The sequence below is a fragment of the Hermetia illucens genome, chromosome 4 (assembly GCF_905115235.1).
Source record: "Hermetia illucens chromosome 4, iHerIll2.2.curated.20191125, whole genome shotgun sequence".
NCBI classification, from domain to species: domain Eukaryota; kingdom Metazoa; phylum Arthropoda; class Insecta; order Diptera; family Stratiomyidae; genus Hermetia; species Hermetia illucens.
The window spans coordinates 5,695,046-5,721,731 of record NC_051852.1 but is presented as its reverse complement, the minus strand read 5'-3'; the positions used below and the strand labels follow the sequence as shown (position 1 = coordinate 5,721,731).

The following is a 26,686-nucleotide window of genomic DNA, read 5'->3' as shown; positions in this document are numbered from 1 at the left end:
TATAAAAGCAGATGCGGTCCAATAGTTCCTCCAGTTCCATCAGCCCGTTTTTGATCACATTGCTGACGGTCCTCTGGAGAAACGTTGTCGACCGCATACGCTGCGCGTTTCCTGATGAGCCTTTCCTCTTCGGCTTTAGTTAGGATGGTCGACTGCACTTGCGCTCGATTTGTGCCCGAATCCATCTGCTCAGGACTGGCAATTTTGACTGGGCTTTCTTTCAGAACAGGGGCACTATAAGGTATTGGAGTTCCCATCTCCGCACGGTCAGTAGCGCCACTTGATAAGGCTTTCCCTTTATTTGGGCGCTCCGAGTAATACCATGTCAACCCTTGCTGCCTCCTTCGCTGATCTCTGCGGTGAACGACGTACTTTTGCGCTGCTCCCAAACGCACTCAGCTCTTCCTCTTTCCCTGTTCTTTCGTCGATCTTTTTTGTTAATTTATTTGTATTGTCTATGGAAAACTTACCAGGGTATCGTGTGCTAGCGAGCGGGCCGGAATAGTCAGGATTGGATGTACCCTCGGGGACACAGCCCCTATACCAGTTCCCTGAGGCCTGACCTACGCTTAGCTGATCCCAGAATTCACGGACGAATCAGCGCTCGCTCGGGACAACGCGGGCTACTAATACCGGTTTGATGCACACTACCCGACCAGGGTCCCGAAGGGACTGGCTTAATTTATTCACGATTCGCTCTTCTCCGATAAGCTTTCTCAAGGCTATTACCTAGGACGCAGGTATACTGCCAGCTAGGGGGTCATAACTACTTATTCGGGCATCCCGAGGACGTCACCCACCGTATCGTAAGCGACCCGGTACAGGTCGCTGACGACCCCTGAGGGAAGTATGTGGCCGTTTGGTTTGGATAGTGTCTATCGGTTCGGAAGTTTGGAAATGAAGGTCCTTGCCGGTAGTGCAAATTGGTTGGATTGGTATTTGCGAATTGTGTCCACCCAGGGGTAATTCAAACACGTGTCTATCAGACTGACCGACTAAAGAGTTAACGTTTGATTCAATGTTCCTAACAACCATGATTACCTAACGTTTTAAACGTTCTTCAATGACAAATATTGCCAGGATTGCTCGGCGAACTGTCGGGTATCCAGTTTGTTTTGGCAGCGAAATGTTGGAGGAGCTGGTGTAGTTGGGTTGCCGCTTCGAAGTGCGACGGCGAAAAATATGGTTGTTCGACTGAAGGAGTGGTTTGTTGGAGAAGGCAGGGTTGGTTTGGGATGGAGGCGCCCATTTTTGATCGTTCGTCCTCGCCGTAACTTGAGCAAAGTTAGGGCATTTGCGGTAGCGAGGTGGTCACTTGCCCAGCAATTCACGCATTCCGGACTTTCGTTCGGTGTTTTGGAGCACTCACCAGGCCCGTTTGCGTATCACACTTGACGCAATGATACTGCAGGTGGCAGTTCGGTGCCTTTGTTGTGACGAGTCACTTAATAGGCAGCATGCTGAAGATGCCTTGGGTCGTAAGATCCTCAGCGATCTCCAGTGCAGAGTAAGTGTGATCAAGGCCTCGAATTATTAGCGAGGTTATTTTCTCCGATGGGAGCGTATAAGTGAAGAGCTTCATCTGGTCCTTCACGAGAAGGTACTTGGTTACCGAGGAGTTTTCTTTGTTTCAAGAGAGGGCCTGGTGATTTGATCTGCCTGACTTTTTTTGTTGTTGTTTGGTGCAGGAGTGGTTGCGATGCCTGGTGTGTCAGTGGCTTCTGACTCTACTGCGGTTGCTGACGAGTTTGTGGCAACGGTTGGTCGATGTCAGCCTTCAGGATTGATTTTCCGAGAGTATTCGTGATTGTAACCTCCCGATCCAGCTATTCCAGGGAATTATTCTTATCTAGCGTGGTGGGGAGGTTGTTTCTCGTATCCTTCGGGACTATTCACATCCGATTTATTCGCAAATGGCTTAGTCCATTGTCATGAAATTTGGTGAGTGCATGTGGTCTGGCAATTCCTTTATATCCAGTAAGCGGTGCCGTTTTCTGTTCAGTTGCGAAAGGGGGTGCAACTTTTTTTCATAGAATATGGTCATCTCGGGTATCAAATGAAAGGGCTTCATTAGTACTTTCCGAAACTCATCGTATTTCTGATATTGAGGGTAGTGAGGGCTTAAAATGTACGTGCCTAAAAACGTAAAAGGTCTCGTTTTCAGAACCTAAGCCTGAAAAGATGTTGTTGTTGTTAATACTGTAACCTTTCCATATCTTAGTTTGCACTAAAGATTTGGGTCAACATGCTGTGCTAACCCGTTCACGACGGGTGCTCGATTGTGCAAGCACAGGGCTTAAAGAACATGCCAAAAATGGAGTAAACGTTCTCATAAATCGGTGGTATTAGATAAGCAAACAAAACTGTTTTATTTTTCTATTGCGCACCCTAACCCGTTAGGCGAAATGCAGCTGATTGCACGCTAGCCTGGAGATTTGCATAGCATTGATGTGAAGGATTATAAGGCAAAATGTAAGAAGAATGGGTCAAATACCATTTTTGGTTTCAGAATAAGTGGACAATCATTAAATTGTATTTAGGGATCGGGGATACTACAAGTAAACGATCAACTTGACGATCAGGTAATGCAACCAGATTTTTCTGAAGTTAACATCACGATATCATCGTGAATAACGTTTGGGGAGGGGGTTTGAATGATTTTGACTCAAACTAAAGTCCACTAAGCTGGTCTGGCGGGAAATTGTGGTGACCGTTTGGAAAGTAGCGCCTCTTCTACCAATCTCGCCTGTATCTTCTCCGGGAGGTCTTAAAGCTAAGGGGTTGACCATGTGGTGCTGCGTAGAGTTAAGCAGTGGACAATTCATCAACTTTATTTTAAAATTGAATAAATATTCAGTTCAGTATAGTAAAATGTTCGCTCTTGTTTATTTCCCGGACACCTTGAAAACACAATGGTTTCCTACGCTTAGGAGTATGTCATTTTTTTCCCAAACGTACCCAATAAGTATCCCAAGGTAACATAGCTTTTCCAGATATAAACATCTTCTGGTATTTCAGTTTTCATACGTGGGCAAAAAATACTGGCACGAAATAATATCAATTTCAGGCATTTTTCCAGGTAGCGTAGATGTGTTGGAAGGGGATATATAGAGCGTGGCTCCTACCAGGCTTTTCCTGCATCCACAATATACTGCGTCATTTTCCTTAGTCATTTTCGTGGATCAATTTGTTTATTCATGGATTGATTTCTTTATTTGGTTCCCCATTCAAATCTACTATTCCCCATTTTTCTGGGCGACTTGATGGGTCGTCAATCCTAATTGTTTAGGGACGGAAAATTGCACGAATGATTTCTACTACTTTTTAAATGATCATTGAATCTTTTTTGCTGGTTAATGAGGTTTTGGTCCATTCCAATGAGTAAATACACTAAAATCAATATTTTGTTTGCTTGAGGTATTCGGCAATCCGCTAAGCTAATTAAGATATAATACCAATAACCCTGGCAGGATGGGAAATGAAAAGGAAAATTAAAACTTTGCTCAACCTCTTTGGCGCTTTCGAAGAATCATTTTAACATAAAAGCAAAATCATCATAACTTTCTTCACCCTTTCTTCCAACCCCACTGGTTGCAGGTTCTTCGGCGTAAGCAAAACCTTTCAACCCCCACAATAATAAGAAATCATTTTCACTGGAACAAAATACTTAAGATAATACCGCTAATAGCTACCACCGATGATGATGTAGATGATCCACTCCTTGCTTTCCCGACCGCGATTACGTCCCTCTTGGTTAAGGGATGGTGATGCTGATGAGGACTTATTGGAAAATTGAAAACTGTTAACAATTTCTCAAGGAATTCATCAGATATTAAGGGACGGAAATGAACAAAAAATCTGAACCGACAAGTTTATAATTTATCTCGGGAATTTCGGTATAAAGTTGATTTTTCGTGAGGATTCATTCGCTGGGAAAATATTTTCTTTTGGGTAATAAGAGATCAAATAATTTATTGCAATCAAGACGAATGAAAAGTTTTTAAGCCCGATTGATGGTCGATCGGTATTTTATGGGATTTTATTGGAAAGTTTGAGGGCTGAACGGCAGGAGTGGATTCCACGTTGTATTAAGAAGGGTTGAATTTCAAATAAGGACTAATATTCGTTAATTTCAAGAAGCCTGGGGTCTGGGTGCAGCCTTTCTGGGGAGAATATTCTGAAATTGAAAAAAAAAAATACATTTTATTGAAGATGAATCGAAACTAATTTCCGTCTCAGATATTCTGAGAATCCAAGAAAGTTTCTTGCTTATGTTTTAAATTGAATATTTCTCTCCTTTTTTTTCAGCTCCGAAACTCGAAAGAAAGCATCGTCGAAGTTAGTTTTATTCTTTGCGCGGTGTATCTTTTGCTCGGGATGGCTCTAATTGCGATGTGCTTCAACTTGATGCAGGTATGGCTACTATTAGAATCATAACGGCAAAGAGAACCAGAGATGAGATGAGGTGGAAGGAGCTCAAAGTTCGAAAGTCTATCCTATCCACTTCAGTGCGAGAATGCTTTGAATACCAATCTGGAATAGGTTAATTGATTTAGAGTGTAACTTAAATTCATCCCCATTTTGAGCAATTCAGCACATTGACTTTGTGGGAAAACTGTGAGGAGTTTGTGCATGGTTTGAACAGGATAAGGAAGAGCCTTAAGTCCTTTGCGATTTTGGGCTCTACAATTGCAATCGATATCGGACGTTTAGTTGAAATTCATTAGGTTTTAGCCTATGTGGAAAATTGGCTTCTTTGATGACTTTGAAAGTAGTTTCAAGTGAACAAGGATTATAGGTTTGGAATGATGATAGCATCAGAAGTCGGTCATTGTTGGAATTGCTCTAATAGTTACAAAGCAGAATAGGAATGTTTCGTATACAACTCAAGCTGTGAATATAATTATAGCTCCTGATTTCCTTCAGATACACCCATTTTAGGTTGATGGATCTATGAGCATAGCCTATGGATCCTTATTACATTCTGGAATTTATAGGCTCCGATGCCTTTCCCTTTTACCGCTCCGACACTTGGAATAGTTTGTAAGGGTTAATATCACTTCTAATGATTGTAGGAAGCATCTGAATTGAGAGTATAGAAATAAACAAAATGTGAGATCAGACTCCTTGAGTTGGAAATAATTTGCCTGATTCAAGTTTACAGCAACAGTCAGGACACCTACTCGAGGGACCAGGAAGTACCCATATTCGGTCATCCTAGGTATACGGTGTGGAGTTGCCAAATCTCCCATCAGGCGCGTCCCTTCGTGCGGATAAGGGAATGCTCGGCGAATGTGTCATGGCCATGCACATGCACGCATCCGGAGATGTGCGTATATGGGCATGTTTATGCGCAGGCCGGGTAGGTGGGAAGTAAACGCCCACCCGTGGATAAAAATTGGCTATGGGAAGGATACCCAGAAATAAAACCAAACATGGAGGAGCAGAAGAAGAATGAAGTTACGGTGCAGGGCTTCGGAAACCCAGTACCGGCGGTTTTTGGGAGTGAGCAAGCGGGCTCCCGGCGGTCGATATCCAACGACCGCAGTGCCTTAGTAGTGGGAACCTTGGCTACTGTGGCATTTAATGTTACAAGCGTACGGGAGGAACTTGAACTGGCTCCAGTGATGGATCCGTTCAGAAGGAGCTCGATTTTTCGCAGATCCCCTCCCACACGGGCACAAGCCCCCACGATCGCTACCCCCAGTGGGAAGCGTATAGCGGGAGTCTTCGATGAGGAAGAATCGCTGACGCCGATTCACCCGAGCGATGTTTTGGGCAATGATCAGTCTGGAGCTGCCTTTACTGCCCTCGGTAAGAAGATCATGGAGCTGTGTGAGTTTATAAAGGAGCGCAGGAACATTCACCAAAATATAAGGGCCATGATAAGAGGCATCCGTTTGACGTACGGCAAGGCCCAGGATGAACGAGTAGGCCGATTGGAAAAGTGAACCAGGCAACTCAAGTAACGCCGGTTCAAAACACAAAAGGGGAGAAACCGGGGAAGAGGCTGCGCGAGAAGCTGAATGACTCAACAGGCCAGCAAACCCCGAAAAGAAGAAAGGACTTAACTCCCAAAAAGGCGGAGTTCATGAAAAGTATGTCTGAAGCTACCAGGGAAAATGCTGCAGTGGCTACCTCGAGAAAAGGGATCGAACCTTCAAAGGCGGATGCGGAAGCTTGGAGGAAGGTTGAACTGCGGAAAAGAAATTATCGGAGGAAGATTAGACCGGAGGTGATTTTCATTTCCAAACGAGGCGAAGGGTCATACGCCGACATTCTCAGGAAAGTGAAGGCAGACCCCGAACTCACCAATTTGGGAGACAACGTCAGCCGTATTAGACGGTCGCAAAAGGGAGATCTTATGTTGGAACTTAAGAAATCCAAGGATGTAACCGCGGACAAATTCTTAAGCCAAATTGGGAAGACTTTAGGGCAGGAAGCCGACATAAGAGCTAGCAGGCCGGAGATCACTATAATCTGCAAAGATATAGATGAAATCACGACGAAGGAAGAGGTTCGCGAAGCGTTGGAGAAACAGTTCGATCTTGCCGGACTACAAGAGTCAGCGGTGAAAACGCTAAGGAAAGCCTATGGGGGAACACAAACCGCCATCATCAGCCTACCAGTGGAGAACGCACTCAAACTGTTAGCAGCAGGGAGAGTGAGAATAGGCTGGGTTATGTGTCGCCTTAGGGAACAGGTGCTTTAGATGCCTTGGCTTTGGTCACATTGCGTAGTCATGCACTAATCCAAATGACAGGTCAAAGCAATGCAGGAGATGCGGAGTGGAGCGCCACATCAGCAAGGACTGCGGAGCTGACCCGAATTGTCTACTGTGCAAAGGAAAGGAGGGTGTGGACCATCGGCACATTGCAGGCAGCAGCAGGTGCCCGGAATACAGGAGAGTCCTTAGCACGAATCGCAGATGAGGTTGCTACAAATCAACCTCAACCACTGCGAGGCGGCGCAGGATCTACTCGCGCAAACCATCCGCGAGAAAAACATCGATGTGGCCATACTAAGTGAACCATACCGAACCGCGGTGGTAGCGTTTGGGTCAAAGACCAAACGGGCCAAGCAGCGCTGTGGACATGTGGAGAACAAGCCTTCCAGGAAATAATGGAGCACCCGGAGGAGGGCTTCATCAGAGCGAAGGTGAAGGGCATCCACATCTACAGCTGCCATGCTCCACCCAGCGCTACACTCGTCGAGTATGAGCGGATGCTTGCTGCTCTTGTTTTGGATGCAAGAGGACGTTGGCCGATCATAATAGGAGGCGATTTCAATGCGTGGGCTCTTGAATGGGGCAGCCGGATAACTAATGTGAGGGGACGTGTTCTCCTCGAAGCATTCGCGGAGCTGGACGTGGTACTGGCGAATGTTGGGTCTTCGTACACTTTCCGAGGAAGGGGCCTGGGGTCTATAGTGGACCTGACATACGTGAGTGCCACTTTAGCCAGTAGAATCGCTTGGCATGTCAGTGAGGACTATACTCACAGCGACCACCAGGCAATCTGCATAGAGATCAAGGGCGGATCGAGCTCGAAAAAGAGTTTTCGCAAAATGCCGGGTGGTATGCTTGGCTGGACACTGAAAGCGTTCGAGGGGGACACGTTTTCCGCGGTGCTTAAATCCGACATATCCCTGAATGGTACGGCTGGAGAGAAAGCCACCCAGATCACTCGATGGGTGACGGAAGCATGCGATGCTACTATGCCCAGAAGGCGATTGCTCGCCAGTAGGTAACCCAACTACTGGTGGAACAATGAAATCGCAAGTTTGCGAGCCGCATGTTTTCGGGCAAGGAGGCTTTGCCAGAGGCTCAGGGGAAAACCCGGTGGCGGTATGCTTGCCTGGACAGTGAAAGCGTTCGAGGGGGACACGTTTTCCGCGGTGCTCAAATCCGACATATCCCTGAATGGTACGGCTGGAGAAAAAGCCACCCAGATCACTCGATGGGTGACGGAAGCATGCGATGCTACTATGCCCAGAAGGCGATTGCTCCCCAGCAGGTAACCCAACTACTGGTGGAACAATGAAATCGCAAGTTTGCGAGCCGCATGTTTTCGGGCAAGGAGGCTTTGCCAGAGGCTCAGGGGAAAACCCGGTGGCGACGGTCGAGAGGAGGCACACAAGCAATTAGGTGGCCACCTAAAGGAAGCCATTCGGAGGAGCAAAAAGAACTGCTTCAAACAGGTGTGCGACCATGCCGACATAAACCCTTGGGGCGAGGCTTACAGAGTGGTGATGGAAAGGCTGCGGAAATTACCCCAGGTGACCTGTCCGCGTCTCCTGAAACAGATTGTTACCACTCTGTTCCCTCACCACGAAAATAGGGGAAGGCAAGTTTTTGTCCAGCCAAATGACGGCATAATACCGCCTGTAACTGTGGAGGAGCTGCGGGAAATATGTGGTAGGTTCACTCTACGGTGGACGCAATTGGCATGGTGGTAAACCTGGCAAAAGGTGAACTGATTTCTGGCGGCTGCTGTGCCGTGGTGGCGTTGGATGTCAAAAACGCATTCAACTCGGCCAACTGGAATAGAATTAAAGGGGCGTTGGCTGACATAGGTGTCCCCAGATACTTAGCGAATTTGGTGGAAAACTACCTCTCAGAGAGGACTCTCTGGTATGGGACAGATGAGGGCCCCAAAGAGTACATTGTCACAGCCGGGGTACCACAGGGATCGGTACTTGGTCCCCTGTTGTGGAATATCATGTATAATGGGGTGCTTGCTCTTCCCGTCCCAGAGGGGACTACGATTGTCGGCTTTGCTGATGACCTAGCTGTGGTTGTTGCAGCAAAACACCCAGAAGATGTGGAGGTTTACGCAACGGAAACAGTGAGAGCGGTAAAGTCCTGGCTAGAAAAGGCCAGGCTGACCATTATTGGTGGGCCGAAACATTACCGGAGGTTGGTGCTAGCCGGAGTGGTGCGCTCCATCCTGCCCTACTCGTCGCCTGTGTGGGCAGAGGCGCTTGCAAACTCGCAGAGACGGAAGCAGGTGAACTCGGTTTACCGGCGGATGGCTTTGGGGGTTTGCAGTGCTTTTAGAACTACATCAGATGAGGCAGTATTGGTGGTAGCAGGCATGATTCCGGTTGACATTCTGGCCAAAGAAATGAGTGTCCTGTACAATGCAAGACATATGGAGGGGCATGCACAGCGTAGAAATGCGGCAAGGCCAGAGTCGCTTGATCACTGGCAACGCAGATGGGACGAGTTTGCGAAAGGTCGGTGGACGCACAGGCTCATTCCCAACATTAGGGTGTGGCTTGAGCGAAAACATGGGGATACCAACTACCACATTACCCAGTTCCTCACGGGACACGGTGGTTGCTACAGGCAGTATCTGCACCGCTTTGGGTTGGATGATTTTCCGAACTGTCCCAGATGCGATGGCATACCGGAGGATCCAGAGCATGTGTTGTTTCACTGCCCACGATTTGCGATGGAGAGAAGGAGCTTAAACCAGGTGCTGGGCAGGAGCGGGACCCCGGAGAGCTTGGTTACTGAGATGCTGGAGTCCGAGGAGAAGTGGCTTGCGGTTAGCTCCGCAATCATCCAAATGCAGGAGGAGTTGCTGAAAGAACAAAGAAGGAGGAAGGCTGCATAAAGGAGAAGGATGAGTGCCTAAGAGCAAACCTACCCCGCGAAGTAATACCTCAATGGTGGTCCCGCGGGGCTGGGGGTGGAGAGACCGGGGGTGGTTTTTAGTGGGTGTGAATCCCACACGCGCCCGCTGTTGTTCCGCCGTTCGGGCGGCGGAGCTGCGGCGGACGTGTCTTTCTAAGATTTTCCACCTCCGTGTATGCACAAAGAAAAAAAAAAAGGTATACGGTAAGGGTGCCCATATACACATGAAGATGGAAACAAAAGATTGTAACTCTCCAAGCGGTAAGAAGTGTGTTCCATTGTCTTCGGGTTTCATCCCATAGCGGAGTTCACTAAGGACTTCCACAAATGCCTTGCCTTCGGTTTAGTCTTGGCTTTTGGTTTGAAGCCTCTCTGTCTTTGGACAGACGGGTCTCTGGCGGCGTAGTCAATTGTTTCCGTTTATCCTTCTTCGCCTTCTTTTTTCATCATCATCAACGGAACTCAATACATCCCGGTTTTGCGCCGAAGTCCACCAATTCGATATCCCTAAAACCTGTCTGGTATCGCTCCATCTCAGGCAGGGTCTGCCTCGTCTTCTTTTTCTACCATAGATATTGTCCTTGTAGACTTTCCCGGCTGGATCATCCTCATCCATATGGATAAAATGACCCGCCCACCGCAACCTGTTGAGCCGGATGTTATCCACAACCAGACGGTCGTAGTATTGCTCATAGATTTCATCGTTATGTAGGCTACAGAATCGTCCATCCTCATGTAGAGACTGTTCTCTTGAACGCGGCCAAGAGTTCACAATATTTCTTGCTAAGAACCCCCATCCTTGTCTTAGACCGTTGCTGATGTTGAATAATGCCCTCCGATTCTCAGCTCCCCATACATCTGTTTGGTAGAAAATCTGAGATTATCTTGAAACGAAGAGAAAGCTGAGATGAACCCGAAGAATGCGTGTAAGGACATACTGACGTCTTCCAGACCGATGGCTCAAAAAACAGAACAAAGTTCTGGAGCAGGAGTCTACCTCTCGAAAAAAAACAAAAAGTGGGGTTTTCCCTTCGGATAATATACAACGGTCTTTCAGACTGAAGTGTACATGATCCTAAGAACGGCAACCTAGATGATTGCCGAGCGGCTGAAGGGCAAGCGCATCGCAATCTGTATTGATAGCCAAGCTGCATTGAGGGCTTTGAGTAGTACTTTGATTACTTCAAAAATCGTTCAGGAATGCAGGGATCGATTGAACTCTGTTTTCAGATTCAATATGGTAGAACTACTTTAGGTATCCGGTCATTGTGGTGTAGACAGAAATGAAATCTTGGATGCTGTAGCAAAATAGGGTTCAATTTGCTCCATGCTCGAACCGGAACCAGCAATTGGGGTGTCAGTAGTAGTAATCCTCGACTGTTAGATGTGTCCATACGTTCTGCAAGCTCAGGCTAGCAACATCCACCTTGACAAACCCGCTAGTTATTTTGTTGACTGATGTGATGACTTCGTCCAGTTCCCCTATGATCTAGAGTCCTCGTTTGTAGCGTCTTGATCTAATCATGTCGTAGAGAGTGGATGTCATTTCAACACTGACCCCAAAGACAGCTGTCAACATTATCCTTCTCTTCATCGTAAGGATATCAATTTTACCCACGGTGTCCTTGCTATAGAACAGTAGGTGCTTAAATAGCATATGACGATGTGTCGTCGTTAACGATCTCTCTATGTGCTCTCACATATTTCGCGTCTGATCCAATATGACTAACGTATCCTCTCGGTATTTCATGGTGTCGCTGATAGGAAAATCGACCGAATCATTCTAGCTTGGCCTAATCTTTCTACGTGGTACCCAGTGTGAGGTCTCCACATCTCGTAGCCATCGGTGGGCATACCCCACCGAATGCAAGGAACAGAATCATCAAATTCAGGAGTGCACGCGCCCATGTATATAGTGGGATCCGTAGTTTCTTAGGTCGTTTCATCACCTTTGCGTCAATCGTGGCCATTGCCATTCGCACTGGGTTCTCCTTATGGGCATCGCCGTTGGCTGCTCCTGTTCCATTCGCTTCGATCGATCAGGGATTCCTTGGTTTCCTCTTCCCGAACAGGCCTCTCCTCATTCGGGATTTCTATTGGCAGGGAACACAAATTGACGACCTTGACCTGCCTTTCCTACATTCTGGTTTAGCAAAAAAAAAACGTTTCAACATAGCCTTGAAGCGCTCCTTAGATATCCTTGCTTTGAATGAACCCACGTAATCTACCCTGCAATGCAGGGACGGTGGACTTTGGGTAATCTTTACGGAAGGAAGGTCACTCATTAGCTGCTAGCCATGCCGTTGGGTATAGGCGAACCCAAGTAATACAGCGATGAAGTTCGTTTCGTATCACTCCCTGGTCGTGGAGGATCCAATACTGCATTCGTAAATGATTCCGGGCCGTCTGGATGCTTCCATGTGGAGTGTTCTCGTGTGCTTTCCAGTTTATTAAGCCAGTAGTATAGTGTCTTTGAGGTGGGAGTACCGGATGTTTTTGTTCATCTGATTGAGTTTCTGTATCCCTTCCGGCAGTGGGCTATTCTTTACGACGTCCCCGATCTCCTTGTTAAATTCAGTATTTTGTACCGTACGGAGTATCCGCAATCGACTATTTTCATACTCCCGCGAAGAGATAGGTTCCTTTCGTCTCGTCACGAAGAGCAACATGTACGCCGTTACGCTTACCAACTTCGAAAATGACGAGAATTGCTCTAATAGATTGAAATTATTGCTTAGATTTGCGAAACATTTCACGTCCTCAGGTATGTAATTCTCTGTAAGACATTGAGGCTCATTACACCATAGTGGATGCCTACGAGTTTCCTGGGCTTAATCCTTATCGTGGCGTAGCCTGCTGGATTGTCACTGGATTTTATGTATCCCCAAGACCAGGACACTTCGTTAACTACCCGATTTTCAATGTAACTGTCTAAGTTTGTTGGATCCTTCATAAATCAGGCCAGGACTACAAATGTTCAAGTCCCATCAGCAATGTACCTTCGATATTTGAAATTCCATTGCAGCCAATACCATCTGCATCAGCTCGGACAATACTTTTAGTGTCGTTTTTTTTTTGGGGTGCAACGGTACGTCGTCGAACTACCAACGAATCATCTCCCCATTGTCAGAGAGCTAACCTGGAACCGTTCGTCACATTACTTCGGGCTAGTCCCCGAACTTTCCCACCTTGTGGACCCACAATTCAGGCAATTTCTTTCAGCAATGGGAGGGGGAAGAGCAAGGGAACTGTCAATTCAAGGAATCCCCTGCCATCAGGCTCCTCGACCGGTCGAGATATATCCTATTTCCAACGAGTAGGACCCCGAACTTGTCTGGAGAGAGATCCCCTATGTTTAAATAGAGCTGCTAGCGAATCCCATCACACCTTCCATAAGAAAAAATAGTGTCTTGGGTGTCGTCCACAACTTTATTGCAAACACCTGATCTAGAGATCATGCCTTTCCAATCTTATGCAGGTAAGACTGAAAAAGTCAATCTAACCATGCTTCCAACTCAGCCACACACCGAAGTTGCCAATGAGCCGCGCAGTCTATCTGCCTTTAGTTTCATTTTGATAAGAGAGTTGCCACTCATCCAGGTTGCGTTGACGTTCTTCAAGAGCAACTCTTGCGCTTGTATATGGCTTGACGCTCTTTAGCAAAAAGGTATCACCTCCCGTTGTTCACCCTCACAACGTCCTATACACAGAAAGACCGCCAGGGTGGCGCACACCGAGAGTATGTGTTAACCACTTCGAAGGCAATGTATTGATGGTCACTTTCCAAGAAGTCTTCCAGAACTCATCACCCGTCCATCAGCGACATCAGTGACTCCGACGCAAAGATTACGTCTGGAATGTTACCGTCGCAGCCTAGGCGGCGGAACGATGGGGTGGACCCTGTGTTTAAAACTATCAGTCCTGTTCTCGCCGCTCTTTCGTTTCCCCCTGGAGTCTGAAGTCAAGTCCTTGACATTGAAGTTACCTTCGACCAGGATCCGCCCTCTCTGCGCCCAAGATACCATCCTCCAAAGCATCAAATATGCGTCGGAAGTCCAAGTCTCAGTCCTTGTTTCGGTGTTGCGCACTGATGAGCACTATATTAGCTTAGGTATCCGCAGCGAACTGCGTCAGCAGCTCGTGATCAGTTTCACTCGGGTGCATATTGTTTTGTAGAATGCGAATCATGTTGACCTCGTCCTAGTTCTTTCCAGTTCTGCTCTGAAGATTGGACACCTCCCTGAGCCTGCAGTGTGTTCAATGTTCTCATTAGACCCACCACGTCCCTGCATATGACACAGCTTTATGTTGGAATGGACCGTAACGTCCGCTACATAGGACGCAGCCCTCCTTTTCGTTGCTGGCGTTCGCTTTATGGCCTGCCTGACCGCATTTGTGACATGTTGCCCTTCTGTCAGGTTCCCAACAAATTGTATGTGTCTGCCCATAATTCGAACATCTCCAATATTTGGTTGGAGTGGCCCAGATTCGTATCCTTCACACTACCCAACCAATTCTAATTATTCCCCTGTTTAGAAGCTTCCTCGGGTATTGCTCCACATCGTGTTTTTGGCCTCGGAATACCAATCCGGACATTGGTTACCTCCGGGCATTCGTGTCTGATGGCCTCTTCCACCTCGTTTTTTTCTGTGAGGCAGTGAAGTTCTCGGATTTCCAGAGAGCACGTGGGTTTCAGGCTGGAAACCAAGGATTCTCTCCTAGAAGCCCCTTGACTGATTCACAGGACGTAACCTTATTTGTTGTCCGCGGGCCTAACTCAACTAGGACTCCACCACCCTTCGTTTTTCGAATGGAAGACATTTCTGCTTCGCTATCTTCGGGGTTGATCTTGAAACGGATTTTACTGAGGACTTCAGCAAAGATTTTGCCTTCCGTCGAATTAATAAGCAGAGCCGGCAGTCTAGTCCTCCGTTTGTCTCCTCTTGGTGCTCCATCCTTCGGGTCCCCTTTAATTTTAACCATAGGATTTTCTGATTACGCGGCGTGTTGTTGTTTCTTATCCCTCTTCGCCTTCTTCTTTTGAGCCCTGGAGAGTGCTTGATTGAAGTCTCCTTTAGGTACCCCTCCCTCCTTTCGTTTTTTTCCCAATTCGCTCTGCAATGGACTGTCTGCCATCAGTTTGGCACTCGAAGTGTTATCATTAGGAGACGTTGATATTTCTGCTTCCCGCGGGTTTTCACTTACTCTCCATGTCCGTATATAATACGAAATGCTGCCCAAGAGCTCCTCCAACCCCATTACCCCTTTGTTGTCGATTTTCTCGAAGCACATCGCAGATCGCATGTGCTTCATAACTGCCACGCATTTCTTGATAAGTCTTTTCTCTTCAGCTTTTCAGTCGACAGTGCTCTCTTTCGGCTTATACTCAAAACCATCTGGTTAGTTTCACCAGTTACCACTGTGTCTCTTTCCGCAACTACAGCACTGCGTATTACTCTCTGGGTTCCCGTCTCCGTTCTAGATGCCGCATCACTTTGCGAGTCTTCTTCTCTCTTTGCGTATCCCGATGTCTCGTCGAGTTTTTCAGCTCTCGCTGCGTCCTTCGCTGCGCGCTGGAACGAGCGATGCATTTTCGTGCTGAGTATAAACACAACCAGCTCACTCCCCATTCCCAGTATCTCCTCGTTCGTATTATTTGTGTTCATCATTTATGTTTTTTACTAGCGCATCGCGTGCAAGGGAGTGGGCCGTAATAGTCAGGAATGTTTATACCCTCGGGAACAAAGCCCCTACCCCAGTCCCCTGAGGCTTGACCTACGATGAGTTGATCCCGGAACTCATGGACGAATCATTGCTCGCTCGGGACGACGCGGTCTACTAATACCGACCAGGATCCCGAAGAAGCTGATTCATGATACACGTCACAACTGCTACCTAGGCAGAGCTAGCCTCACGTCACTTCATTGACTTCGGCAAGGGGTTTCCAACACTAGGGAGACCCTCAGTGCATCCCAGCATGTATCGGTCATTAACAGTTCGCTCTCCACCAAGACACTCTCTCGAGACTACTACTTAGGACACAGGTATTATACCAGCTAGGGGGTCAGAACTACTTGCTCAGGCACCTCGGGAACGCCTCCCGTTTCATAAGTGATCACCCCTAAGTTAACGCTTTTAACGGCTTACTCCGTATTTTGGCGCACAACAGGATGACACTTGCCTTCCCCTGCGTGTCAACTGATTTGTTACAGATGACAGAGACGTACACAGATTTTGACGCGCCCTAGTATTCATGCAGCTCGTTTTTTTCTTCTTTTTAGTCCCATCGCGGGGGCTTCCAACCATCCTCCATTGGTCTAGCATATCCTCCGCGTCATTCCAGCTGATTCCAGACTCCCATATCCGCCCATACCCATATCCTATATCATCGGGGCTAACCACTGCAATGGATCGTATATCCTCTTTCTCCATATCGGAGGACACGGCGTATTGAAAGCAATATCTGGGCTACATCATCATGCAATTTGGGCCAGGTGTATAGCAGGTCTTTTCACTGGTACCACTCAATGTTTTTGCAGAAGCGTTATAAACTGGTCGTATCGTGGTGATAGTGTTTTCCTTGTTAATTACCGGGTGATATGGAAGGTAATATACATCCCTACCCTCTTCGACAAAAGGGGGGTCACTCGCTCCATGTGACCTGGGTTGATATACTCTTGTATCACCTTGTGATATTCCACACGCAAATCATCATCCTTTTCGAGTTGTTTTTTGAGTTTTCTCAGACGTATCAATGCCCTATTTCTGGAGTTACCTAAGGGCATTACTTTGAGGTCAATTTTGAATGTCAATGCAACCGCGTACCTTCCATCTAATCCACGGTGGACTGTGTTCCCATAAATCACCTCACATTCGTTCTTGGCCTGTTCATCGTTTGGAGCAGGTTACGTCTCGAAGAACCGTTGTAGCACTGTAAGGAACTCTTCCGTGGATATATTGGATACTAATGTGGTGACTTCCCCTGACTTGATTGGAACTTTTTACGAAGGTGTCCAGTTTAACTTCGTCTTCTGGGCCATCAAAGGATATCCTTTCTTTATTCGCGGCTTGATTATCTCCTCACATACTTCTCCTCCGAATATCAGATCAATGCCCGCCTTGACTTTATATTTCGGATCAGCTAAACGTGGGTTACTCATCTGTCATGAGCCGGTTTCTGTCATCTTCTCATTTGGCAGAACAGGTCGTTAACTATCGCAGTACATGAGCCTTAACTGTCAGCTCGAGGTTCAAATTGAAATTAGGTCTTATCTTGGCCTTGGTTAGTTTCCGAACTGTAGCCGCGTGAACACCACTGATCCCCAGGATTGACGTCAATATATTCCTTTTTTTTACGCTTAGTGTGTTTGCCGCATCGAATACGATGAATGATGTCTGGGATCTAGTGTCAATTAGAGCGCGAAGCATCAAACTTTTTCCAGGTGGACCTTCTGCTATTACTAGAGCAGTTGGTTTTGCTAGAACGGATGTCGTTCCTGGTATCTTCTTTGGTTGAGAGGCTATTTTGATGCTCAATGGCTTTTTAAGATGCAGCAAGTTGTGGTTACCTTTATTTTCATCTCCAGGCACGGCACCTTGCTGTTCCACTTCCGCGATTTATTATGTAATAGATAGTTTTGAAGTATCTTGGACTGTTTTATGAAATTGTTCGATTCCTCGACCAACAGCTTCCCGAAATCATCATTTTTTCTTTTGTAATACCACCTTTCGCTTGTGCAGCAAACCCTTTTTTCTCCGCGGGTTGAATTGTCTCAATTCGTGGTTGAATAGCTTGAAGTAGCTTATATCTTCGCAGAAGCAAGTCGCATCCTTTGTTCACCGGAGGTAGTTCTTTGCCACCCTCGATGGCCTCTTCGAAACAGCGGAAAGTATCATTGTCGAATATCCACATGATCATTCGGAACACTATCGGACTTCACTGGGAAGTAGTGTACCCTAGATAGCTCAGTCCCGCCAAGCAGTTCCGCATGGTGTTCTACATCGTAGTTAAGTTGTTCGTGGTTTTATATCCGTGCTTCCCTATGTCTAGGATGGGATCCACATATTCACAGATTCCTCCAAAATCTGTGGCTCTGATCTATAATTACTCCAGAATAGCTGCAGGTGCAATACCTAATAGGTATTGAATGTCCTAGGGGGTTTAAGGAGAGTACTCGCCGTGTAGGCATAATCCCACGGTCCTCTTCGGGCATGGACTCATTTGGAGGCCATAATCAGAGCGCCGCCATGACTGACATAGCAGGCTCAGCATTCATACCAGGGGATGCAAGGCCTATCTAACACCTCTGCCGCAACCAAGGGCTACGGAACCCGGTTGTACAGCGCAGCTTCACGCTTGAGCTCCAAGAAGCTCTGCCCGCGGTGGTGCCAGATAACCTCCGGTGAGGCTTCATGTCAAGAGCCACTTCAGATGAGTCTACCTAATAAGTATTACGTGTCGGCGCTTTACGTGGGTACCTGTCACGTGAATTTAATCCCACGGTTTCGGTTCGGCCGACAGGCTTGCCTCCCCGTCTTCCTCACCACCTCCTCTGAGCACCGCCCAATAAGTATTGGAGCTTTTGAATTTTGCCAAGCGACGGATTGTTGTCAATCACGGGGTTGAATAGCTCTATAAACTGGCATCACGCCTTGGTGATGCCGGAAAAAATGGGAATCTGCATTGCAGTTATTTCGAAAGACGTGTGGTGTTTCGTCAGTAGTTTTTGACGCCTGAGCTCCTTCACCATTGTTGGGGATACCGCCAGTGTTTGTTACTCCTGCCCCTCTGTTGTTGACTTGCGTTGCGACTGGCCTTAGTGGCTGCAATGACTCTCGTTTCCTTTGCACATCCTCCGTCGTCTTTCGAAGGCTCCATCCTTCTCAGGCGATATTCGTAGACCGAAGTAAATTACTTTTGCAATATTCCGGGACTCAAATAACCTAAGTAATTTGGAGAATAGATAGTCCCAGCATTTCTCAGAGGCTATGCAAAACTGATACCCTTCTCTCTAGAACTATTGCGCTGTTGTTGCCCCCACCATATAAGCAACACTTCCAACCGCACCGAAACTAACATCCCCGCTATTCCTCTAATCATTACTGCAATTCTGGAGAGGTCCACATTGTGAACTGGAGGATGAAAAACTTCATCTGGAATATTTCAGGAAATGGTTTTCCCAAGCTATCATTGCCACGTACGGGAGCTGAAAAACCTTGGGCGAACTTGCATGGCAATCGTCTGCCATAACTTTGCACGAAGAATTATGTAAGTCAGTGAGTAGTTATGTGTATTATAGCGAATTCAGCAGGAACGTGGCTTCTTGTGAATTTCTTAAAACTTCTTCGACATCACCATAAGTAAAGTATCCCTCTCGCATCCATAGCCAGTCAAGTGTATGTTTCAAGTATTCTCTGAAATGAGTTGAGTGAAGTGGCATTTTGAATGTTGAATATCGGAAAAGTTGCTGAGAAAACCACATAAAAACGAAAACGTCAGGGGGATGGATCGGGACAGGATGAGAGTGCACAGACAAGGAGCAAAAACGCCCGGCACCAAAAAGGATACACGCATACGTTGCTAAAAGCGGTAGCGAATAATTGAGTTGGAGCCAAGGCAAGTGCACTACCCAACCCTATGGGGGTGGGAATGCAAGTGCAGGAGTCTGGCAGGGATATGCGGTGCAGTGTGAAAATTAGCATTAAATGTAGAGATTCTTGTTCAGATCCTGCTGAAGTCATCAGGAATATGTTATGTATGGTGTGGTGCGATTTCGTGTGCGACTGCACTTTTATACTTTGTACAGCAGTACAAGGATTGCATATGCAATTTGATTGGCCCACATGAAGAATGGGCGCATGAGAGAGTCTGAATTGTATGAAACGTGTTTAGCAAAGCTTGCTGGTACTCAACCAAACTTTTCCATCCAACAACCAGCTTCCTTCCCATGCTCCCGTCTGCTCCGAATCTCTGGCATTCCCATAATGCCTGGTACATTCTTTTTCAGATTCCCCAGCCTTTGTTTGTACTTAAAACAAAGCAAATACCATAGTCATTAGTTACGTGAATTTATTGACCGACTTTACTCATTTACCCACCCCCCACGTGAGTGTATCAAAAGCTTTGATAGTTACCTCATCAAAGTTTTTCGCCTCCTTCCCATTGTCAGGAAGAAAGTTTTAATACACTGAACCGGCTCCTGGTATTTTGAGAGTCAACTTCTGAAACAACAGGGGAGCCTTCGGGAAACCCATTCGGGGTACTACTCACGATGGCTTGGCAAAAACCATTCAAACTTTAGTTTTCGTTTCATATTATCTTTCAGGTGAGTATGTGTACCGACCGAGTGGAGGGAGCCAATTAAGGAGTCAACTCATGTTAAATTCGCAACATCGCAGTCATTATCGCACTCGTGCAGCCAAACCCCATTATTTTCTCCAATTGAATTTTCATGCAAAATCCAAATACGCAGCACTCACCCTTGCATATTTGATGTGGCAAGGGTGTACCAGATGATGTGGTCTAATTAACTAACCCAGAAAAATCTATCAACATTTTAGTCATACGTTAAGCTCATTAGTTTCTGCTTCAGGAGGTTTGGGGGGTACCGGCGTGCAGAGGGTAATTACGAAACGTCTCCCACGTGAAACTCCCTTATTATTGCTGAAATTCTGCTTTAGATCAAATAGTGGCTTGCATGGCATGGCGGCGTGAGGGAGTAGCTCCCAATAGGGGCGATAGAGTCTAGTGCAATGTCTACCACGTTTTGTCGGTGCCGCGGCTTTAATCGATTAATTGGATGCATGTCCGATTATAAATTCCCTTTCGGACTACATTACCTGAATTTACACATCCCGGCTGTGAATCTAATGTGTGGGCGCCGCCACATTTGAAATACTACCACGAAATTATTTATCCGGGAGCGATATGCTCGGTACGGTTTCAAAAGCCATTACAGAAACTCTGTGGTGCTGAGCACCCGTTTCGCAGACGCTAACTGCCTGAAGTATGCCGTCTGTCCTGCTGAAAATGAGAGGTGGATTACCCATAGTACTACGTTCATATATTCCGCACCGAATGAGGACCTTTCGCGGGAAATATGTGGCGCTAATTAACCTCGAACGCAACGTTTCATTTGTAGATTGTCGCAGTTGCTGAACGAGAGCGAGGTATTTTCAAAAGCGGGCCTAGGAGCGTTGTGGATATTAATAATTCCGAAAATCGAAGTCTCTAGAACGTGGAAGAACTGCCTCCGGTGGAAGCATCAAAGAAATAAGGATCCCTTTGAGTTAGTGATTATTTTTGTGTTGTCAGAACTCGTATTACTTCTAAATGTCAGCAACGCAAAATGAGGCAATGATTACTATTGTTCAACGTTACGCCCACATTGGGCGCCGAATTGAAAAAGGGTCAATTTTCGAGTTATCACAATCTCGGCAGATGCCGGATTTTACCTAATACTAGCACTAAGTGCCATGCATTTAGGCTCGGACGATCCTACCTACTTAAAAACTAAAGGGGCGCTGGTGGTGAGGGCCGGTGGTAGGTCAGTGGGAGAATCCGTCGAGAACTCCCCGTAACATCGAGCACGTATGCAGAATGGTGTACTTCTGCATGGTTTGAACCAGACTGTGCGAAAGTCCCAGGACATCCAACGTCTCTAACGCCGAACCACACATTCTGCACTGGTCGTTCTCCACCCGTTCTTTAATGATGAGCTTTTTATAAGCTCGGGTGGCGACCACGCCATCCTGAATGGCACACATGAACCCCTCCGTCTCAACAAAGAGCTCCCCAGCACACAGCCATCTGTTCGACAGATGCAAATCGACAAATGGCTGCCAAAGACAATTCACGTGTTTACCATCCATTGCCTTCGACTTCCATTCCTCGATCCGCTCCTGGTCCGACTTTACCCCATTCAGAGGATTGAAGGATCGATCCTTCAAGTTAAGTGGAGTCAGTCCACAGTCTGCCTTATAGATAGCCGGATGCAAGGGGCTCGCCTGCTTTTTACTGTAAAAATAAGCGCCCAGCGAGTCGACTTGACGATGATGTTGTGCCGCCACGTCAACCACGCCCCTACCTCCGATGTCACGAGGCAGGTTCATCCGCTCCACGGCAGACTTTGGGTGATATATTCGGAATTTGGACGTATCCGCCGCTGGACGTTTTCCAGGTCGGTCTTCGTCCACGGCAATATTCCCAATGCATAAGCCAGTGAAGGGATAGCGAATACATTCAACGCGCTCATTTTATTCTTCCCCGAGAGATGCAATTTCAGCACCAGCTTCACGCGTCGCAGGAATTCGGACAGCAAAGCTTCCTTCAGATCACCAACTCGAGCATGGGTTCCTTGCAGAATTCCTAGGTACTTGTAGAAGTCTGTCTCGGTCATAGCTTCGATGTGGAGGTCACCAATGCTATGTCCGGCATGCGGCTCGTGATGACCTTTGCGGATGGTTTGGATTCGACACTTATCTAATCCAAACTCCATTCGAATATCACGGCTGAACATGTCTATTATTCACAACAGACTTCTAAGATGGTTGTCAGTACCAGCATACAGCTTGATGTCATCTAGGTACATCAAGGGTGTCAGTTCGTACTTAGCACGTAGGCCATATTTAATTGCAAAACCATGCCCTCTAGCATCATTCAGTAGCCATGAAAGGGGGTTCAGCGCCATACAAAACCAAAGAGGACTCAATGAATCCCCCTGGAAGATGCCCTTCCGTATACGGATGGGCTCTGAGGTATTAGCACCCTCAGATGTACGCACCGATAAGGTGGTATGCCACCCTTCCATGACTGTCGCCAAAAACTTTATTAGTTTCGGATCAATGCGATACAGATGTAGGATGTCGATTAGCCAGGTATGCGGAACGCTATCAAAAGCCTTAGCATAATCGATATAGCAACTGAAGAGGTTTCTTTGGCCTCTAGTTGCTTGTCCTACAACTACCGAGTCGATAATGAGTTGCTCTTTGCAACCCCTTGACCCAATTCGGCAGCCCTTCTGCTCCTCGGACAGAATGTTGTTGGTCTCGAGGTCCGCATTGATCCTTCCACTAATAATGGACGTGATGAATTTGTAGAGGGTTGGTAAGCAAGTGATCGGTATTGTGTCTGCGGGGTCCTGCACCGTGTCCTTCTCAGGGATAAGGTAGGTAATCCCCGCAGTGAGGAAAGGTGGAAATTCCTCCGGCCGACTCATGACCTCATTTATACTGCGTGCCAACCGACTGTGTACCAGAAATTCTGCACCCGATCCAGAACTGGGCCCCTCCAGTTCTTCGAGATGTTTATGGCTCGTCGAACTTCCTCTTCGGTAACATCCGCAAAATTCATGCCCGGTGTATTGGCATGGCGGGTGCCTTCGGCGGTGATCCACTCTGCATGCTCAGCATGCTGGGCAGGTAACCCCCAAAGTCCACCCCAATACTCTTTCACTTCCGTCACTGAGAACTCTATTGTCTGGGCGCTCTGTTGGGATTCGTTGAGAGATCTGAAAAAGCTCCGCTGGTTCCTCGCGTATGTTGCATTCTGGACACGTCTGGAATAACTTTCGCCATACCGACTGCATATGACAGGAAGTTTATGTTTTAGTGTGTCCAGAATTTCAACAACGGGTGTCTCACAGGGGATAGCATAGTTCCGGGAAACCCTCTGCACTTTATTTCTCACCCGTCGGCTGGCACTGCCAATGCTGATCTGAATCAGTCTAGCAATGTCCTGCCTTAGTGAGTCCCGCCGACTTTCCAGACGAATTTTCCATGGTGGATCTCTTTTGTCACCCAAACCAATAACACGAAAGCGAATCTTCTGACCGTGCAATCTGATAGCCGCAACTGCACCACAATACACAAGTGATTGTAGTTGCAGCAGCGACATATCAGCACACAGTCGAGATGCAATCTCATCATTGATTTGAGATAGAATTCCCGGAGTTGCTGGAGATGCATAGAGCCTGGGATACCTGGTCTATGCAAAGGATCCACATCCGACAATTCTATACACGCTCTTTGGAATTCGTCCCCCGAACCTCAGCGGAAACCTCAGTCGGACGGTGGAGAAGAGTGCTTCGGCGAGTACTGAACCTGTTACCTGCAGTGCGGCGTGGTGTTGTTGATGCCGCCGCCTCTGCCCCTATCGACTCTTGGTCACCAGTTTCCCCGATGACTTCAAGTCGAACACGTTCCCTGATGGTGGCCGGGATTGTGTCGCTGCGAGTAATGAAGCGGTATTGGTCTGCGACTCGCTGCACAGTCACGTGCGCGAATTGCGGGAAACGCTCGACGAATCTCTTGTGCAACAAGGGGCGGTAAGATGTTGTACCCGCCCCCGCCGTTATTTCGTAGTAGGAGCGGATGATGAAGAGGTTCATTTCTTCAGTCCATTTCATTCGCTTCCTACGCAAACCCGCTGAAGTGGTCGCCACAGGTTGTGGCGAAACAGCTGCAGCAGGCGGAGCTGTGCTCCTGGTCGTCATGGTGCCTAGACGTCGAACCGCCCCACGACTAGCGGTTTCGACGCCGTGCTGTCCATTACGAGAGCCCGACCCAGTCACCAAGTCAGACGACTCCCGCCGGTTATCGTACCGGACCTTAAATTTCTCCTTCTTCTCATTTTTGGTGGTGCATTTTATCCCTAGCCGCCAGGTGTTGAGATAGCTTCCTTAGTGAGTAATCTGCAAGACTGCAAAGTTCTTGCACTTTCCTCACCTACCCCCTGAGACGCGTCGGTGGCGTACAGCCATTCAGACTGAAGCTATCCATCCCTCCTCCTTTCACAACCGGGCTTGGGACCGGCTTCGGCGGAGTTTTTATTAATAATTCTTTTAATTGGTATAATATTATTAGTTAGTTTAGTTTACTGGAGAGAGTCGCAGCTCCGAGCACCCAGGCCATTGTTAGGCCCACTGTACCATCTCCGTACATCGCCAATTCAATGGCTTCCCGCCTACGGCGAATCTCCAGAGGCAGAGTCTGCAGATTCTTCATTGAAAAAAAAACTTGTCAAGGCAGTTGCATAAAGAGTGCAGGGCCGTCTCCTCCTCCTTCTCACATTGCCTGCACGTAGCCGAAACCACTACCCAAATCTTTTCTATATGGCAGCTTAAGGAGCAGTGTTCCGTTAAAAGCCCTACTAGAGTTTTCATGTCCCACTTCTTAAGGGACAACAAAAATGCCGCTCTAGTGAGCCTAGACTCTTTCATAAAGATTTTCACTTGCCGACAAGAGTCCAAATTTCTCCACTCGACTCCGTGAATCCTTGCAATTTCACCCTCCAGAGTAGACTTGACAGTGGATGGCCGGATTCCAAAAGCTGGTTCTGGCCCCACCATTGTGGATCCAGACCCTTGGCGAGCTAGTCTGTCAGCCTGCTCATTACCAGCGACGTTTGAGTGCCCTGGCATCGACATCAGGAATGTTTCGTTCAGTCGACCAAGTTTCAGGAACACCTGATGACAACTCCACACCAACTGGCCCGAGTGTCCGAAGAGATTTGAAAGGTGCGACCCCTCCATTTTTGTCGCAAACATTCTGCTGCTGGTAATGAAATAGCATATATCCCTGCCTGAAATATGGTCCTCGTTCCTTCGAGGGGTCGGACCTGGGAGGGTTGTGATACCATACGATCCCTTTTGGACCATATCCCCCTCAATTCCGGATGCTAACTGGCGCCAGGCTTCTTTCAACAGCTTTGACGCTCCACTAAATTTGTTCCATTTTCGAAACGAATTGCACGCGGCTACCCTCTTCGACAGATAAACTTTTGAAAGGTAGCCAGGAAAGCACTCGTGTTGAGATTATACATAATTCAAAATGAACCGCTTTAGTAGCTATACAAACACTTTCATAGATTTTGATGTTCTCAGATTAGAAGCCTTTATTTGAAACGGCCCACATAAGTACGTTCCAACATTCTTGGCTTTTTGTTAAGAAAGAGCTCCCAACGGTCACCACGTGGAGGTGAAGACAGGGTTTGGTAGTAGAGCTGTTGGTGTTGGTTTAGCAGGCGTTTCTCAGGTTTTATGCTCCATCGTGGGTACCAATCCACGTTTTGCCCTGGGAACTATACTAACCTTTGACAGCCACAAAGTTGCTTCACTCAAAATACTCTATCTCACATACTAATAGTCCAACAGCAGTCAAATATCTACACGTGTCTTTTGAAGATTAAGGTTAACTAAAAATAATATAGATTTAATACTAGTGGCGCCATCCGCCTAGCATGGTGAACCCCACAATTTATGACACTCGTTGTTTGTAGAGGAATTGACAGACCGCCAAATTTCATGACAATTTGTTAAGCCGTCTCCGAGTAAATTGGGTGTGATAGACAGACAGACCTCAAATCCATTTTAATGAGGTCCTGTATTACACAAATCCTGGTGGATACATTATGGGCATGCACACATCAGAAGATATGGGCATGCTTATCCCCAGGCCGGGTAGGTGGGAAGCAAACGCCCTGCACGTCGATAGCGACCGCAGTACCTCAGTAGTGGGAAACTTGGCTACCTTAGCATCTATTACTGCAAGAGATCTTAGTGGAGTGGAAATGAGATCTACATCGGATCTTTTTCGCAAAAGTTCGAAACTTGGGACGTCCCCACTGAGGGCAACATTACCTCTAGGTAGTCGGGATGTGTCGCGGGACCCGGAAGGGAACTTGGATTGACCTAATTACCGATGTTGCAAAAGACAAGCGTGGAAGCCAGCAAACATAATAGCGTTTGTTTCACTGGGGGGAATGCATAAATGAACTCTATGAGTTCATTAAGGACAGGCGGAATATATATATCAGGGTTTTGATACGTAGCATTAAGTTGTCCAATATTAGGGCGGTGGAGGAGAAAAACGCCCAAGCGTCATGTGGTAAAAAAACGCGGGAGAAACAGACGACGCCTCCTCAACATAAGATAGGCGAGAACGCGGACAAACGAAGTAAAGACGGAATGAGTACATCCCTTGGTGGCTAGCATATAGTCAAGAAGAAAAAGGCCTCTTCGTCGAAGAAAGCTGCGCCGGAGAAAATTC

General features: G+C 47.1%; 1 protein-coding gene across 3 annotated transcripts in view; it reads left to right on the top strand.

The window, feature by feature from the left end:
• LOC119656073 (potassium channel subfamily K member 15) overlaps positions 1 to 26,686 on the top strand; it is a 168,359-nt gene that overhangs the window by 103,221 nt on the left and 38,452 nt on the right. For all 3 annotated transcript variants that reach the window (XM_038062354.1, XM_038062355.1, XM_038062353.1), the window contains exon 8: positions 4,309 to 4,413. In XM_038062354.1, coding sequence (XP_037918282.1) covers positions 4,309 to 4,413 — 105 coding nt within the window. The remainder of the gene's footprint in view (positions 1 to 4,308; positions 4,414 to 26,686) is intronic.